We start from the raw sequence: 16,337 nt of genomic DNA, 5'->3' as shown, positions 1-16,337 counted from the left end.
ATTTTGAGGATATTTTCACGGCTGAAAGTAATCTGGACTCTTCTCCTATCATTGATCTTATTGCACCTTTGGTAGGTGAGGAAACAAATGATATATTGTGTGGAGAGTTCACAGAAAAAGAAATATCTGATGCACTCTTTCAGATTGGCCCCCTAAAGGCACCGGGTACTGATGGATTCCCGGCACGATTTTTCCAGAGGAACTGGTCTACTCTCAAGGAAAGTGTTATAGGCGCTGTGAAGGAATTTTTTTTGCATGGGAATAATGCCACCGGAGGTAAATGATACAGTGATTGTCATGATTTCTAAAATTCAAAACCCAGTGAAGGTTACTGATTTTCGCCCTATAAGCTTATGTAATGTTATTTACAAAGTAGTTTCAAAGTGCTTGGTTAATAGGCTTAGACATGTTTTGGATGATATTATTTCCCCCTATCAAAGTGCTTTCATCCCAGGGCGTATGATTACTGATAATGCATTGATAGCTTTTGAATGTATCCATCACATCAAGCAAGAGAAGGATCCGACAAGGAGTTATTGTGCATACAAACTTGACCTCTCAAAGGCATATGATCGGGTAGATTGGTCTTATCTTAAGAAAATGATGCAAAAGCTTGGCTTCGCTCACAAATGGGTTAACTGGATAATGACTTGTGTGACCTCAGTGAGATACTCCGTAAAATTTAATGGAGCCATCTTGGATTCGTTTGCACCGACGCGTGGTCTTCGGCAAGGTGATCCGCTATCCCCATATTTGTTTCTGTTTGTTGCTGATGGTCTGTCTGCTCTGATAAATCAAGGTATTGTACTTGGTAATATTTCTCCTTTGAGAATAACAAGAAGGGCCCCTAGTATATCCCATTTGCTATTTGCTGATGACACTCTGCTCTTCTTCAAAGCTTCTGACCAACAAGCCACACATGTTAAAAACATCCTAGATGCTTATGGTCATGCTACAGGACAACTAATCAATCCTGCTAAGTGCTCTATCTTATTTGGTAACTCCTGCCCTAAGAACAACATGGATTCAGTCAAGGATGCTCTTCAAGTCCTGACTATTGGGTTTGAGGAAAAGTATCTTGGTCTTCCAACCCCGGATGGCAGAATGACAAATGGTAAATTTCAGAATCTCCAAGTAAAACTTACGAAGAGATTGTTCTCTTTTGATGGCCACCCAACTCAAGCTGGTAAGGAGGTACTAATTAAATCTGTTGCATAGGCAATTCCAAACTATTTAATGAGTGTCTTTAAGCTCCCCTTTGAAGTTTGTGATGATTTGAACCGCATGGTCAAATATTATTTCTGGGGTGCGGAGAAGGGGAAGAGGAAAACACATTGGTATGCATGGAACAAAATGACAAGGCCAAAGTGTCAAGGTGGTTTGGGCTTTAGAGATTTCAGATTGTTTAATCAATCTTTGTTAGCACGACAGGCTTGGCGTCTCCTAACCCATCCTGATGGTCTCTGTGCTACGCTACTGAAGGCAAAATACTATCCTAATGGGAGATTGGAAGACACTGTGTTCACAGGTAATCCATCACCTACTTGGCAAGCTATTTGCCATGGCCTGGAACTGTTAAAGAAGGGTATGGTTTGGAGGATTGCAAATGGTCAAAATGTTAGAATTTGGCGTGATAGATGGATTGTTCGGGATCCTACTGGTGGGCTTATATCTCCAAAAGGTCGATGTAGATTTAAGTGGGTTTATGAGCTTATGGACCACAATGGAAATTGGGACAATACGAAATTGCAGCAATTCTTTCTCCCAGTTGACATTTGTGAGATCCAGAAAATTCGCCCTTCTCATCGCTTGGGTGAGGATTCATTGCCTGGGCCCCTGAAAAATCGGGTGTTTTTAGTGTGCGAAGTGCTTACCGTCTGGCCTCGGATGATCTTCATAATGGGCTCATGGTCACTTCGAGCAGCCGGCCGGATGGACGCCGTGAGGGCTGGAAGGCTCTATGGTCTTGTCCGGCTCCCCCGAAAGTATTGAGTTTTGCATGGCGCCTTGCAAATAATTCCCTTGCTACTTGGAGTAACAAGATGAAACGGAATCTGGAGACATGCTCGCTATGCCCTATTTGTGGTGCTAATGAAGAAGACACGTTGCATACATTCTGTTCATGCACGTACGCAAGAGCTCTATAGAGAGCCATGGCTGCTGAATGGTTCTTGCCGGATGTATCTTCGATCAAGTCAACTAGGCCTGATTGGTTTATTCAGTATATCTGCGAGGTTGATGAGTCTACACGAGTTCGACTGGTGATGCTCTTTTGGCGAATTTGGTATGTTAGAAACGAGCTCGTGCATTTTAAACCCGCCCCTCCTTTGGATGTCTTTGTCAGATTTTTATCAAGCTACCTATCATCGCTACAATCATTTGCAACACGTTCTGGTGATGTTCATGTGAAAGGGAAAGCCCCACTTCAATACTGTTTCCCTCTTACAGCTCACGAATGCAATAAGGTTTCCACTAATCTTGTTTCTTGGATACCCCCGGCCACTGGCATGTAAAGCTAAATACAGATGGATCTGTTTTGAATGGAGTTGGAGGAACAGGTATGCTGCTCCGTGACCACACCGGCACCATCATCTTCAGCTCTTGTAGACACCTTTTTTCTTGTGATGATATTTTGGAGGCTGAGATCTTAGCAATCCGGGAGGGACTCATGCTCGCTCTACAGTGGAGCAGTCTACCAATTTATATTGAAATCGACAGTTTGAAAGCAGTGAACATGGTGAAAAGTGGAGATACAAATAGATCAAAATATGCCTTTCTTATTAGAGAGATTAAAGATAGTATGTCCGAACGTAGTTCTTGTATTACTCATATCCATCGTGGTTGTAATAATTCTAGTCATGTTTTGGCCAACTTTGGGAGGACCCAAGGCCGAGTTGCTGTATGGCTTGGGTCAGGACCAGATGCCGTTTTGGACGCTGTTAAGCATGACTGTAACCGTGTTTTGATTGAGTAATACAAGAATTATTCCGCAAAAAAAAAATGTAGGCAAGTGCAGGGAGGCATGGCGTCGTCGGGCGGCCGGCCTGGGATGTGACGGTGCTTTGTGGCAGTTGAAAAGCGGAAACGGTATGATTACATGCACGACCATGCTGCTGCTGGATTTATTGATTACGGACTAGACTACTCGCTAGAAGATGCACTCTCCCACTCCAGTGCTAGCTAGCTTTATGACTATCCATATGCACTGCACCGACTTGTTTGCTAGTAGTTCCTCCGATTGAACAGTCTACATGCCCAGCTACATCTACATGCCCAGCTACATCTCCTACACGGCCCACTTCAGATTGAACATGCCCAGCTACAACTCTAGTTCGTGACGGACTATCATTCACTATGATTCAGGTCAGTTCGTTGCTGCAAAAACCTTTTTTTTTTATCAAACCAACTGCTCACGCTCTCATTGTGGAGGAGACGGCCCTGAAACGAGGACTGGAACTTCTAAGCAGCTTTGGGGATACCCATATTACCTCCAACTTGTCAAGTATGTGGTGGTTGGTATGGTTTTGAAATCATGAATATTATTCAAAATCGTCAAAAATTTAAGAATTTGCTAATATTTTTAAAATCTTTGACCATTTTTTGAATTCATGAACTCTTAATATGTATATGAAAACGTTGTTCTTAAATTGTGAATTTTGTAATTCCATTTTGAATCGGGGAACATATTTTGAATCGATGGTCAATTTTTATGCCAATTGGTGGAAAGTTTTCGAAATGCATAAACATTTTTTATTTGAACAAACATTTTTTGAAATGCATGAACATTTTTGTCAGCAGATATTTTATGAATAGATGAACTATTTTGTAATTCCCGAACAGTTTTTGAATTTTTAGAACATTATTGAAAATTCATGAAGAATTTTTGAGATGCCAGGAATTTTTTCCTATTTATTTGAAATTTCATAATAAATGAACACTTTTTAAAAATCGTGCGCATTTTTTCGTTTGTGGAACATTTTTGGAATATGCGAATTAAAAAATATACAAACAATTTTTGAATAATAAACATTTGATCAGTCTTTGAACATTTTATTTAGGAAGTGATCATTTAAAAAAAAAGAAACTTTTTCGGAATACCAAATTATTTAATACAGTACAAAAAGAAAACATAAAAGAAACACTAAAAACAAAAAATAAAATTAAAAACAGGGCGCCCACACATGGGCTTGGCCCGAGTGGGTGGGCTGCGGTGTAGGTGGGCCGAAGGCCTATTAGAAGCGTAGGCATGCAACCGCAGTGTTTCTTAATTCTGTTTTTTCCACTTTTATTTCACTTACTTTTCTCTCCTCTGTTGTGTAATATCTACTTATTGGCTATATAATAAAACAAGACAGGTCAAAATTTTCTCTAGATTACATTAAGTATTGTTTAGAAAAATATGTTAAAATTGATAAAAATGCACTAATTTTTTTTATATAAATGACGAGCAACTTTGTAATAAATAAGAACATAAAATTCTATTACATGATAAACATTCAAATAAATATGAACACTTTTTAAATATATTCGAAGCAATTAATATACTGGATGAACATATTTTACTCCATTATAAATAATTTATAGATACATGTTGAACATATATGTAATACACCATGGTTTTGTTTTTAAAACAATTTGACTATTTCTAAAATACACGAAAAAACATTAAGACACATAAAGAATAGTTTTTAAATACGCCATGATAATATTTAATATTTAATGAGCATATTCATACAAGGTGAACATTAGTTAATAAACAATGACCTTTTTTAACACTAAGTGACAACATGTTTTCTATGTGCGTACATTTTTAAAATACATGATGAACTTTTTTAACACATGGTTTTTTACTGTATAAAATACACATTTTTAATACATGTTGAACATTTTTAATAGATGATTAAACGTTTTTAATACCCAATGAAATATTTAAAAAATTCTTCGCATTCGAAAAAGAAATATTAAATGATTTTTTCGAGGAAAATAGAAAATGGAAGAAAATAAAAGGAAGAAAAAAAGAAAAGCGTGAGAAAAAAATAACCAAAATAAAAAAGGTACAAGGTTGTAAAATAATAAGTATATAAATGAAATAAGAAAAAGAAGGAAACAAAAGCAAGATAAAAAGTAACCAAAACAGAAACAAAAATAAATAAAACCAACATGCTAGGCTGGTCCTGAGACCGAGTCTCGCACAAACAATAAAACTAGGAGGCTGCTAGAGGTCAGCAGACTGATCTTGGGGAACGATCAGCCGCGTGGCCAACCGTGTGATCAGGCCCATGTGGCTGTTTGATCACAGGCTTACTGCAACACAACGCATCCTCTTTTGGCATGCTTCGATAGCTTCACAAGTTTGCATCCGTACAGGAACACCCAACTATGGTTGACAGTGCTTGAAAGAGCAGCTTCCGAAACCCCTGCTTCGACAATGCGGCATCACCCTTCGCCAGTTCCTTGTTGCTGTAGCCCCGCGATCATAGCACACAATGATGCTTCATCATAGCAGCACGTGAGCTGGCAACGCTTCATGGCAGCAGCCCACCACCTAGCAAAGCTCTATCGCAGCCCCGACGCCTGGTGAAGCTCCATCGTAGCAATGGCGGCCTCGGCGATCCATCGCAGCACCGGCGAGCCCCCTGTGTGCATTACTCACAACTCTCTTAAAAGCTTAGGCAGAGCATCAGCGGCCCCTCCATTGCAATAACGCCCACCCTCCATTGCAATAACAGCCACATGAGCCATTGCATCGTTGTTGCGCATAGCATACTCCGCCTGTAACAACATGGACTGTTGTGACCTGGTGGATTGCAGCATCACTAGCTGCTACAGCCTCGACGACCATCCGGCAGCACTGCACCGCTGCACGGTGAGTTGGTCGATGTTGCGCAGCTCCTGTCCACGGCCTCTGATTGCAGTATCGCGGTGAGAAGTGTCGCCACCCACATAGTGAGAATCACCACCCCCTCCATATCAACAAAGTGTCCTCATTGTCGTCAAAACGGTCGTCGTCGTAGCGCAGCCGTGCCCCTCACAACAGCATCATCTCAGCCGACTGGGGTGGGAGATGACATGGGGTGGTCGCCGGTCACAATGCATGGTGGCCGCCGTCCGCTCACAGCAACCGGGGGCCCTCGCATCGCCGACGTCGATAGCCACCCCTCGCAGAACCATGTTGGCTTTCCAGCATCGTTCCCTCCTGGCAGCACCTATGCCCCTCCCCATTTGTAGCTTGCAGCATCGACTGCCATGAGGGAGTGTGTGAGAGCTTAGAAGTATCAATGGTTGTGCTAATTTGGGGAAGAGGAATGAGTGGTGGGGAAAGGAACTCGCTGGAGGAAGAGGATAAGAATGGGTTGGGGAGATGAATGACTCGTTGGGCCATCTTCTATTTACCGAGTGCTATGGACACAGATGACCGTGGGACCAGGAGGCATGGCTAGATGGGACACGCAACTGATTTCTTGAGAAATCATCCGTCTGGATTAAAGCATTTTTCATAAAACTATCATAGCAGGAAAGTTTGGTTACAATAGAGCAAGACGAGGGCGCTGAGAAGAAGAGAGGTAGAAAAATTGCTCCTAGGACAGCCCATTAAAGCAAGCGTCGTAGAGGACGCTTCTCATAATAAGATATAGCACTCATGTTGGATTTATGCTAAAAGGGAAAAGAGTGAAGTCAGCTTCATAGTTCCATCGCACCGTTAGAGCACTTCCAAGCCCCACATACAGATCCACTATATTTTTGCACTTTCATGGTTATGACTTCCTCCATTCAAGTGCATAGGGCATCTAATAGAAATATGATATTGCAAGAATATAAGTCATGTTAGTTATTAAACGCTCTTAACCTCCTCTGCCTCGTTCAGCTCCCTTCATCACCTCCCACAAAAATATAAGAAGGGGTCATCTGGTCGAATAATGCTACTCAACTCCATTAACTGATACTAGGCCAATGCATGCACTACTTGACACGAGAATTTTGGAAGACTTCCTTCAGCACCCAGGAATATGTTTAACTCAATACAGCACTCATACAGACAAAGAAACCATCAACCATGCAAATTTCAGCCAAAGATGAAGTAGGGCTTGAAATGAGTTGGCAAACTGCCATGCTTTTGCATGGTACTATGTTCACAGAGCAGCTTGTGTGTCATCATCACCCTGGTCCATCTCATGTTGTGTTCAAAAGTGACAAAATGCATGTCAGGATATCTACATAAATCACATCTATAGAGAAACGACATCACATTACAAATTATAATGCATTGATATTGATGACAATATGTTTATAGAGGACTAATACATCTGCTAAGTAAATCTATAGGTTTAAGTCCTCATGGATACATCTTTTTGTGGATCATAGACCCCCTAGAATGCGAATGACTCAAGACACATGTGACATGGGAGAAGCAAGGCTTTTCTACTTTTTCTTGAGTTACATGGATCATGCCTTATTAAGAGGGTTCAAAGGGGTTGCAAAGGACAAACTCTGGTCACAATCATCCCATACTTATCTCCTCCAAAGCTTAATACAAAGAAGCCACCAAGATAACCTATGTTAAAAATAGTCAAAAAGGTTAGCTTTCAGGTGGTCGTATTATTCGAACACATTTTGGCCGGGCAGTCCGACTAGGCAATGGGTGATACTTGAGAGCCAAAAATCCAGGCCGAGTAGTGTCCGGGTGCGGTCGGGTTGTTCGGCCAGTCCGACTAGGCGATGGGTGATACTTGAGAGCCAAAAATCCGGTCGAGTGGTGTCCGGGTGTGATTGGACGGTCCGGCCAATCTGGCCGGACTAGGGGATGGGGTGAGAGTCGAGAGCACAAAATTCTAGCCGGTCATCACCCGCACTTTCCGGCCTTGTCCTTTACATTGCTACCCGGTTGCTGGATCAGTGCTCTACCCAACGACTATTCAGGCGTACAATTCCAGCCATAAAATAGTCACATTTCCCTTCTATAAATAACACTCACCACTTACTGGGTTAGTTGACCAGGTAGATACACTGACCTACATCTGAGAAATGCTCTCGCTCATATTTCCCACTCGATATTGAAGATTTCTTTGGGAATCCTTGAGAGATTTGAGAGAGATTCCACCCAAATCCTCTCCTCTCTGTTTGGACCTAAGCAACCAAATTCACTCTTGAAGGCTGGAGACTCCTAGGCTATTGGACTTTTCAGTAAAGAATTGTTTTCTGATTTACCCCCGAAGTTTGTAAAGGTTTGAAGGCCGTCTCAGGGTCTACCACTAGTGGATGGTAATCGTCTTCGTGATGATATATCAAGGATAATATGGTGAGCCTTCGTGGTGTTTGGTGTTCCTTCATGGTAACTCCCATCCCCCATGAGGTGATTTGATTACTTCCGAGGAAGTGAATATCGAAATACATTATCATCTCTAGGGTCTACAATTATCTCTAACCCTAACTCAATATTTGTGGTTTATTTTAGTCACTGGCCTTGCAAGCATCATATAGGATGTTTATTTCATCATAGCAATTGTTTAGGCACACCTTTATATTCCCAATAGCTTAAACTTGCTAATAATCAAAGAAAAAAATGTAGTTGTCCTTATTCACCCCCATATGTCTATCTCGATCCTTTCAACTGGTATTAGAGCATTGTGGTCTAATTTATGGCTTGACCGTCCTAGAGCGAGATGTCCTAACAGAGCAACTGACATCTTACCGAGCCCGTAGAGCTTCTCCAAACCGAATTCTGTTCAACTCGCAAAAGCATAAGCTTTATGCATCCACGGAGCTTGTTAGGATGTTAGCCGGCCAAGCTGGCAATATGAATGCATTGGCTGGACCAGCAGTGGTGGAAAGATTTGCATATGGAAGTCCTAATGGTGCCTCCATCACTACTGAAGGGGTGAGAACCATCGGTGAGACGTCCGTGGCTTCTCTTTCCACCACTTCACCTTTGGGTACCAACCATACCGAAATCATGTCATTTTGATGTAAGTGGTCACCAAGGTTCTCTAATATACGACTTGTGGTGGGAGCTTGGGGCGTGATTGAAAAGGTCAATCCACTGCATGGCCCATTTAACACATCTGCAATTTTATTTTTCTATTAAATAGAAGAAACCCATTACAAAATCATTACAATGAATATGTTTATGTATATTATTTGAATCACGCCCTTTTATTTTGGGATCATGAAGGCAGAATTATTTTGAACTCGTCTGAATCTATTTTGTGCACACATCCTGGCATAAAAAAATTGCACCGAGACGGATTTGCCATGCTTGCCAACTAAACATGCCACCCACGGCCAACATAAATTGCCATGCAAATCATTCGTAATTGCCATACTTCCCGGTTGACATTTGCTGGTTAAGAGTGACTTAACACAAACCTTACACGTGGAGTAAAAAGAAACGGACAGAAATGGAGGGAATACTTGCAACTATTGCTTTATCCGCCGGCTGCTCTTTACTTCCGTACACGAGAAAAACCAACGCTTCATGTGCTCAAGCTCAACTACGTAACCCAAAAAAGGTAGTACGCCGTTTGTCCATCTATTCGGATTGTTGTATTCGATCTTTGTCGTGCCACAACGCATGCATGGTTCCATCAGGCCACGTCCATGGCGGTGGTGTCGTCGGAGCTTGCAAAGCCGTCCTCGCCGCTCCGGCCTCCCCGAGCCGGCTGCCGGTGTGCTGATCTCGGGGCGGCTTGCGCGTCCCTGCCTCCGCCATATTCCATCTCGCACTGCCAAACAAATAATGTTGGTAAGAACATTAAGCATCGGATTTCATAACCATTTCATACACATGCGTGCGCCGAGGGACAGATCAATCTAATTTGAGTTATCAGTTATGTATCTTGTAAGACAATAAGTTTTGGAAACCAGCACAACCCTCTAGGGGTGGCTTATCTCATTATATATAATGGTTGTGTTACAATACGTACATAGGTACAGAAGTTATACATAGTCTAACACCCTCCCTCAATCTTAGCCACTTTCTAAAGAACTGAGAAGGGTAAGATTGCGCCTACAAGCCTCAAATTATGGCAGTGGTAAAGGCTTAGTGAAGATATCTGCAAGTTGATCCTTAGACGAGATAAACTTGATCTGAAGTTGCTTCTATGATACACGTTCCCGTACAAAGTGATAGTCAACTTCAATGTGTTTCGTTCGGGCATGAAATACTGGATTTGCAGAAAGGTATGTAGCACCGATGTTATCACACCAAAGAATAGGAGGTTGTGGTTGAGACAAACCCAACTCCTGAAGCAAAGACTGCACCCAAATAATCTCTGCAGTAGCATTAGCCACAGCCTTGTACTCAGCTTCAGTACTGCTACGTGACACAGTAGCCTGTTTCCGAGCACTCCAGGCGATCAAATTAGAGCCAAAGAATACTGCATAACCCCCCGTGGATCGCCTGTCATCTGGGCTACCAGCCCAATCTGCATCAGAGAAGGCCGAAAGGACCCGAGAGGAAGTCGGCCGAATATGCATACCAAAAGTCAGGGTGAACTGAACATAACGAAGAATGCGTTTAACAGCAGCCCAATGAGTATCTCTGGGAGCCTGAAGATAGTGACAAACCCTGTTAACAGCATAAGAGATATCTGGTCTCGTGATCGTCAAGTACTGAAGTCCACCAACAATGCTTCTGTACTCTGTGGCATCCGCAGGAGACAAAAGCTCACCATCAACAGCTGTTATCTTGTCGGTAGACGACATGGGTGTGGTGGTCGGTTTGCACTTCCGCATGCCGGCTTTTTGTAACAACTCCAAGGAGTACTTCTTCTGCGTAAGGACAAGACCAGTAGCACGAGAAGTGACCTCAACTCCAAGAAAGTAGTGAAGCTTCCCAAGATCTTTGACCGCAAAATCAGCACCAAGAGAGCAGACAAGAGCATCAGCAGCATACTGAGAAGAGCTGACAAGGATAATATCATCGACATATACCAAAAGATACATAGTGACTTCTGGCTTCTGTAGAAGAAATAATGAAGTGTCAGCAGTGGACGGCACAAACCCATGAGCACGAAGGGCAGAGGCAAGGCGGGCATGCCAGGCACGAGGAGCTTGCTTCAAACCATATAGTGCTTTGGAAAGACGACATATATAGTCAGGACGATCAGGATCAGAGAAACCAGGCGGCTGTTTCATATAAACCTCTTCCTCCAAAAATCCATGTAGAAAAGCATTCTGCACATCAAGTTGACGAAGGGACCAACCACGAGAAACAGCAATGGAGAGAAGAAGCCGAATAGTGGTAGGCTTGACGACAGGACTGAAGGTGTCCTCATAGTCAAGACCATGACGCTGCCGAAAACCGCGAGCAACAAGTCGCGCTTTGTAACGCTCAATAGATCCATCCGAATGCTTCTTCACTTTGAATACCCATTTTGAGTCAATAACATTTACCCGTGGTGGTGGAGGAACGAGAGTCCATGTCTTGTTACGAAGAAGAGCATGAAACTCCTGCTCCATAGCCTCTCGCCAATGTGGAATGCGCAGGGCAGCCTGATATGAGCGAGGCTCAGAAGATGGATCCGCAACAGCAGCAGCCAAACAAGCAGCCAACCAAGCAACCGTACCATCCGTACGTTCCTTAGGTTTGAAAATGCCACTGCGACTGCGTGTATGTGGTCGAGACACAGGAACCACCGAGGTCGACGAAGCAGCCTGCAACGGGCTGGAGGACGGCGACGTTGACGAGTCAGCCGGTGACGAGGAGCCAGGCACGGTAGCCTCGGACTCAGTCGGCGAAGAAGGCCGGCCCACCGGCAAAACCGGCAGAGCAGACGAAGCAGCTGGCGACTCCGGCATCCCAGACCGGGCCGATGGCGAGCTCGGCATAGTGGGCCGTGGCGCGGCCGGTGTCGCGGGCCGATCCGCTGATGAAGGCGACGTGAGGACCCGAGCCGCGGGCGAAGACGGCGTGACGGGCCGAGCCACGGGCGACTCGGCGACCGCTGGCGAAAAAGGCCGAGCCACTGGAGACTCGGCGATCACTGGCGTAGCAGACCGAGCAGTGGAGATGCTCGGCGCGACGGGCTCGTCGGGTGACCATGCATGGGCACGCGAATCGATGCCATGCAACAGAGGGCGATCGACATGCCCACCAGAAGACGACGATGATGATGGTGAATCCTCCAACAGCTCCAAACGAGCTCCACGTCCGGTTCCTGCACCATGGTTAGGTAACAGCAAAGGAGAGTATGCAACATCATCAAATTGGTCAGAAGCAACAGAGGATGAATGCAGGGATGGTGGTTCGACAGTGGACACAGGAAGGTTGGCAAAGGGAAAAACATGCTCATCAAACACGACGTTCCGAGATATATAGACACGATTAGTGGGAACATGAAGACATTTGTAACCTTTATGAAGAGAGCTATAGCCAAGGAAAACACACTTCTTAGAACGAAACTCAAGCTTGCGCTTGTTATATGGACGAAGATGCGGCCAGCAAGCACACCCAAATACCTTGAGAAAGTTATAATCAGGTTGTTCATTAAGGAGAACCTCAATGGGAGTCTTCATGTTTAAAACACGAGTAGGAGTACGATTGATGAGAAAGCATGCAGTGGTGAAAGCATCACTCCAAAACCGAAACGGAACAGATGCATGGGCCAACAGAGTAAGACCAGCTTCAACAATATGACGATGCTTACGTTCGACTGAACCATTCTGCTGATGTGTATGTGGACATGCTAAACGATGAGCTATCCCAAGCGACTGAAAGAAGGAGTTGAGGTTGCGATACTCGCCCCCCCAGTCCGACTGGACATGAACAATTTTGTGCTTGAGAAGACGTTCAACATGTTTTTGAAACTGAACAAAAATATCAAACACATCAGATTTGCGTTTAATAAGGTAAAGCCAGGTAAAGCGACTGTAAGCATCAACGAAACTGATATAGTAATTATGACCACTGACAAAAGTCTGAGCAGGACCCCATACATCTGAAAACACAAGTTCTAACGGATGTTTCACCTCACGACTGGACTCCGAAAAAGGAAGTTGATGACTCTTCCCCTGCTGACAAGCATCGCACACTGCTACATCTTTATTACTAGACAAACTAGGAAGCTCATGACGACGCAAAATATGACGGACAATAGGTGTGGCCGGGTGACCAAGACGAGCATGCCACTGTGACGGAGAGACCCGAACTCCACTGAAAACGCGAGCGACGCCAGGATGCTCCAGACGGTAGAGGCCCTGGCACAACCGCCCACTAAGAAGAATGTCCCTCGTGCCCCGATCCTTAATAAAAAGATCAAAAGGGTGAAATTCACAAAGCACATTATTATCACGTGTGAGTTTAGGAACTGAAAGAAGATTGCGGGTCACAGATGGAACGCGAAGAACATTGCGAAGCTGAAGACTCCTATTGGCATGTCTAGTGAGAAGAGATGCTTGACCAATATGAGAGATGTGCATACCTGCTCCATTGGCGGTGTGGATCTTGTCGGAGCCATGATAGGGTTCACGAGTGTGAAGCTTCCCCATCTCGCTGGTCAGATGCTCTGTCGCCCCAGAGTCCATGTACCAGTGTGGATCGATGGAGTAGGACTAAGTGTGTCCCTGGTGCTTCTGCGGTGCGGGACGATCAGCCATGGCGACCTGACGGGCATTGTTGCGTGTATCTTTGCCGTCATTGCCAAGACCAAGGAAGCTTCGCTGGAAGCGCTTATGACACTTGGAGGCCCAGTGCCCATCGCGGCCACAAAGCTGACACACACGTGGACCGCCAGCCCCTGGTAAGGTCGCAGTAGGTGGGGGGGCCGAGGCGGGCGACGGTGGCAGCCCCAAGGGAGACCAGGGTGATGAAGAAGAGCGGCCACCCTTGGTGGCGACGTTGGCCGAGAGAGAGCCAGTGCCCCTGGTGCGGCGAGTCTCGACCCGTTGCTCAGTGAGAAGAAGCCGAGAGAAAACCTCGTGTGCCAACATGGGTGTCGAGTTACCCCGCTCGTTGATGATCTCGACTAAGGCATCATACTCCTCATCAAGACCATTGACAATAAACGAGTTGAACTCGGAGTCGGTGAGGGGCTGTCCAATGGAGGCCAATGTGTCGGCAAGGCCCTTGACCTTGTTGTAGAACTCAGTGGTCGTGGAGTCAAGCTTCTGACACTCTCCAAGCTGACGACGGAGTGCAGAGACACGAACCTGGGACTGCGCTGCAAAGGTGCGCTCAAGGATGGTCCAGGCCTCATGAGACGTCTTCGCGAAGACAACAAGGCCGGCAACTGCCGGCGAGAGCGACCCCTGGATGGAGGAGAGGTTCGCCTGGTCCTGCCCCGTCCAGACGCGATGGGCCGGATTGTAGACCGGACCGTGCACGCTGTCTACCAACGCGGGTGGGCAGGGAAGCGATCCGTCGACGTAGCCTAGCAGGTAGTGACTCCCCAAGAGCGGGAGAACCTGCGCACGCTAGAAGATGTAGTTGTCTGCGGAGAGCTTGATGGTGATGAGATGACCGAAGTGAAACGGCGGCGGCGAAGACGATCCCATCAAGGAGGCTGCCTGGGGTGCAAACACCATGGAGGCAGCCGGAGGCACCGAAGCCGATGCGGGAGGAGGCGGGACCGCAGCCAGGGCGGGCGCCGCAAAGCTCGCGGCCGGTGCGGACGCCGCAAGGCCCGCGGCCGGGGCGGACGCCGCCAACCCCGCCAGCGGGGCGGTGTGATCCGCTCGCGGCAGGAGCGGCGGGACGACGCCTGCGGAATCCGCAGCGGACGGCGGCGCCGCGGTGTGGACCACGAGGTCACGCCCGAGCGAGGGCGCCGGCGGCGTGGAGAAGACGGAGCCGATGCTCCTTGTCCCGATCGGAGCCGGAACGGAGACGGCATCGAGCGGGAGGTTGAGCAGAGCCGCAAGAGAGGCCGGGAGGAAGCCCGCAGCAGTGGAACCGGTGGTGGCGGCGCTCGACATGGCGGCGGCGCGATCGGTGGCGCGGCGGCGGCGGCGGCTGCGGCGGCGGTGCGGGTATTAGGGTTTAGAAGCGGAAGCGATCGTAACCTAGCGTGACACCATGTAAGACAATAAGTTTTGGGAACCAGCACAACCCTCTAGGGGTGGCTTATCTCATTATATATAATGGTTGTGTTACAATACGTACATAGGTACAGAAGTTATACATAGTCTAACATATCTCAACTGGAGGCTGTCACTGTTGCATTCAAAACCAGTGTTCCAGATTGTGTACGTACGTACCTGTATGTGAGCCATGATGTCGGCGACCGTCAGCGTCGGCTCCTCCGCACGCCTCCTGAGGATCCACTGGGAGAGCTTCTCCTGCGTCGACGATGATCCAGTAAGGTAAGAACCATGCACGGGATCGAACGTGCGGTGATCATAGAAAGAAGAAGAAGAACCATGGAAAAGTGAGGTCTGGTAGGGTTTACGTACGAGGGCGTGGAGCTCGCCGGCGCGGGAGGCGTGCCTCTGCTGCGCCATGGCCTGGGAGTAGAGCCGGGAGACGGAGCTGGCGGCGTCACCGAAGGCGGAGTGGAGCGTCCGGTCCGCCTCGTCCAGCCCCGGCGCCGCCTCAAGCTTCCTCTTTCGCGCCATCGTCGCTCCAAGTCGAACCCTAGGCTACTGCCCGACTAGATTGCAAGTTTGCAACACGCGGGTGTCCCGATCGAGAAGAGAGAGTTAAGAGTATATGTGTAGCAGCGTGCAAGGCCAGATGGATGGATATAGATTGCATGCTAACATAACAATGTGGCCATGTTCGAGTAGGAATCTAAGAGCTGCTTATTGTCCGTGCGAGTTTTGAGTTATTGTCCGACTAGGCCTCGACTTGGTGTTAATCCATATATACTAACTTACCGCCTTGTGGTTCTGGAGGGAGGAAGTGCCGCTACGACTACGACGGACGTCGCCGTCCATCGCCATGGACGGCTCAGAGCCAGAGGCAAGCTCGCCGTTCATCCCATGCGAAGGCACGGCCGCAGCCAAGCTCCCTCGTGTTTTGTTCAGGCCGCCGTCGCCGACAGCCGATGGGAGCTCAGAACCAGATACGATCTCGGTCATGGACCCCCGCACTGGGGAGGTGTTGCCGGTGAGCGGCGCGGGCTACGGGCACGCGTCGTGCATCCACTCCGCGGGAGGCTGGGTGCTCATGCTCCCCGGCGACTTGAAGCCGTACCTGGCCGAACCACGCACCGGCCGGCGCGTCGACCTGCCGGCCATGCCTGTCCGTCCCTACATCGCCGCCGTGTTCTCCGTCGCCCGCGGCGCCCCGGGCACCGTCGTGCTCTTCGACCGCGAGCCAGCCCACCCTCATTTGCTCGTATGCAGGCTCTCCGATGGCGCCGGGGAGTGGGAGAGCTATCGGTACACGAGCCGCGCGCGGG

At 47.1% G+C, this 16,337-nt stretch overlaps 1 protein-coding gene across 1 annotated transcript; it reads right to left on the bottom strand.

Annotated features, from left to right (window-relative positions):
* Positions 1–8,178: 8,178 nt before the first annotated feature.
* Positions 8,179–15,549, bottom strand: LOC119351009. The gene is made up of 4 exons (XM_037618581.1): positions 15,388–15,549; positions 15,193–15,273; positions 9,661–9,719; positions 8,179–8,260 (listed from the first exon to the last, which is right to left on the bottom strand). The coding sequence occupies exons 1-4, from the start codon at positions 15,547–15,549 to the stop codon at positions 8,179–8,181; spliced, it is 384 nt and encodes a 127-aa protein (XP_037474478.1).
* Between the last annotated feature and the right edge of the window lie 788 nt (positions 15,550–16,337).

Source organism: Triticum dicoccoides, chromosome 1B (genome assembly GCF_002162155.2).
Source record: "Triticum dicoccoides isolate Atlit2015 ecotype Zavitan chromosome 1B, WEW_v2.0, whole genome shotgun sequence".
NCBI classification, from domain to species: Eukaryota; Viridiplantae; Streptophyta; class Magnoliopsida; order Poales; family Poaceae; genus Triticum; species Triticum dicoccoides.
This window is presented reverse-complemented; position numbering and strand designations above follow the sequence as displayed.

Bases quoted from the DNA above. Each gene is read 5' to 3' on its own strand.
- LOC119351009 (XM_037618581.1), bottom strand. From the start codon at position 15,549: ATGGCGCGAAAGAGGAAGCTTGAGGCGGCGCCGGGGCTGGACGAGGCG. The intron at 9,720-15,192 runs GTACGTACGTAC...TTTGTTTGGCAG, and splicing joins ACATCATGGCTCACATACAG to TGCGAGATGGAATATGGCGG. The intron at 8,261-9,660 runs GCAGCCGGCTCG...CGAAGACGATTA, and splicing joins GCCCCGAGATCAGCACACCG to CCATCCACTAGTGGTAGACC.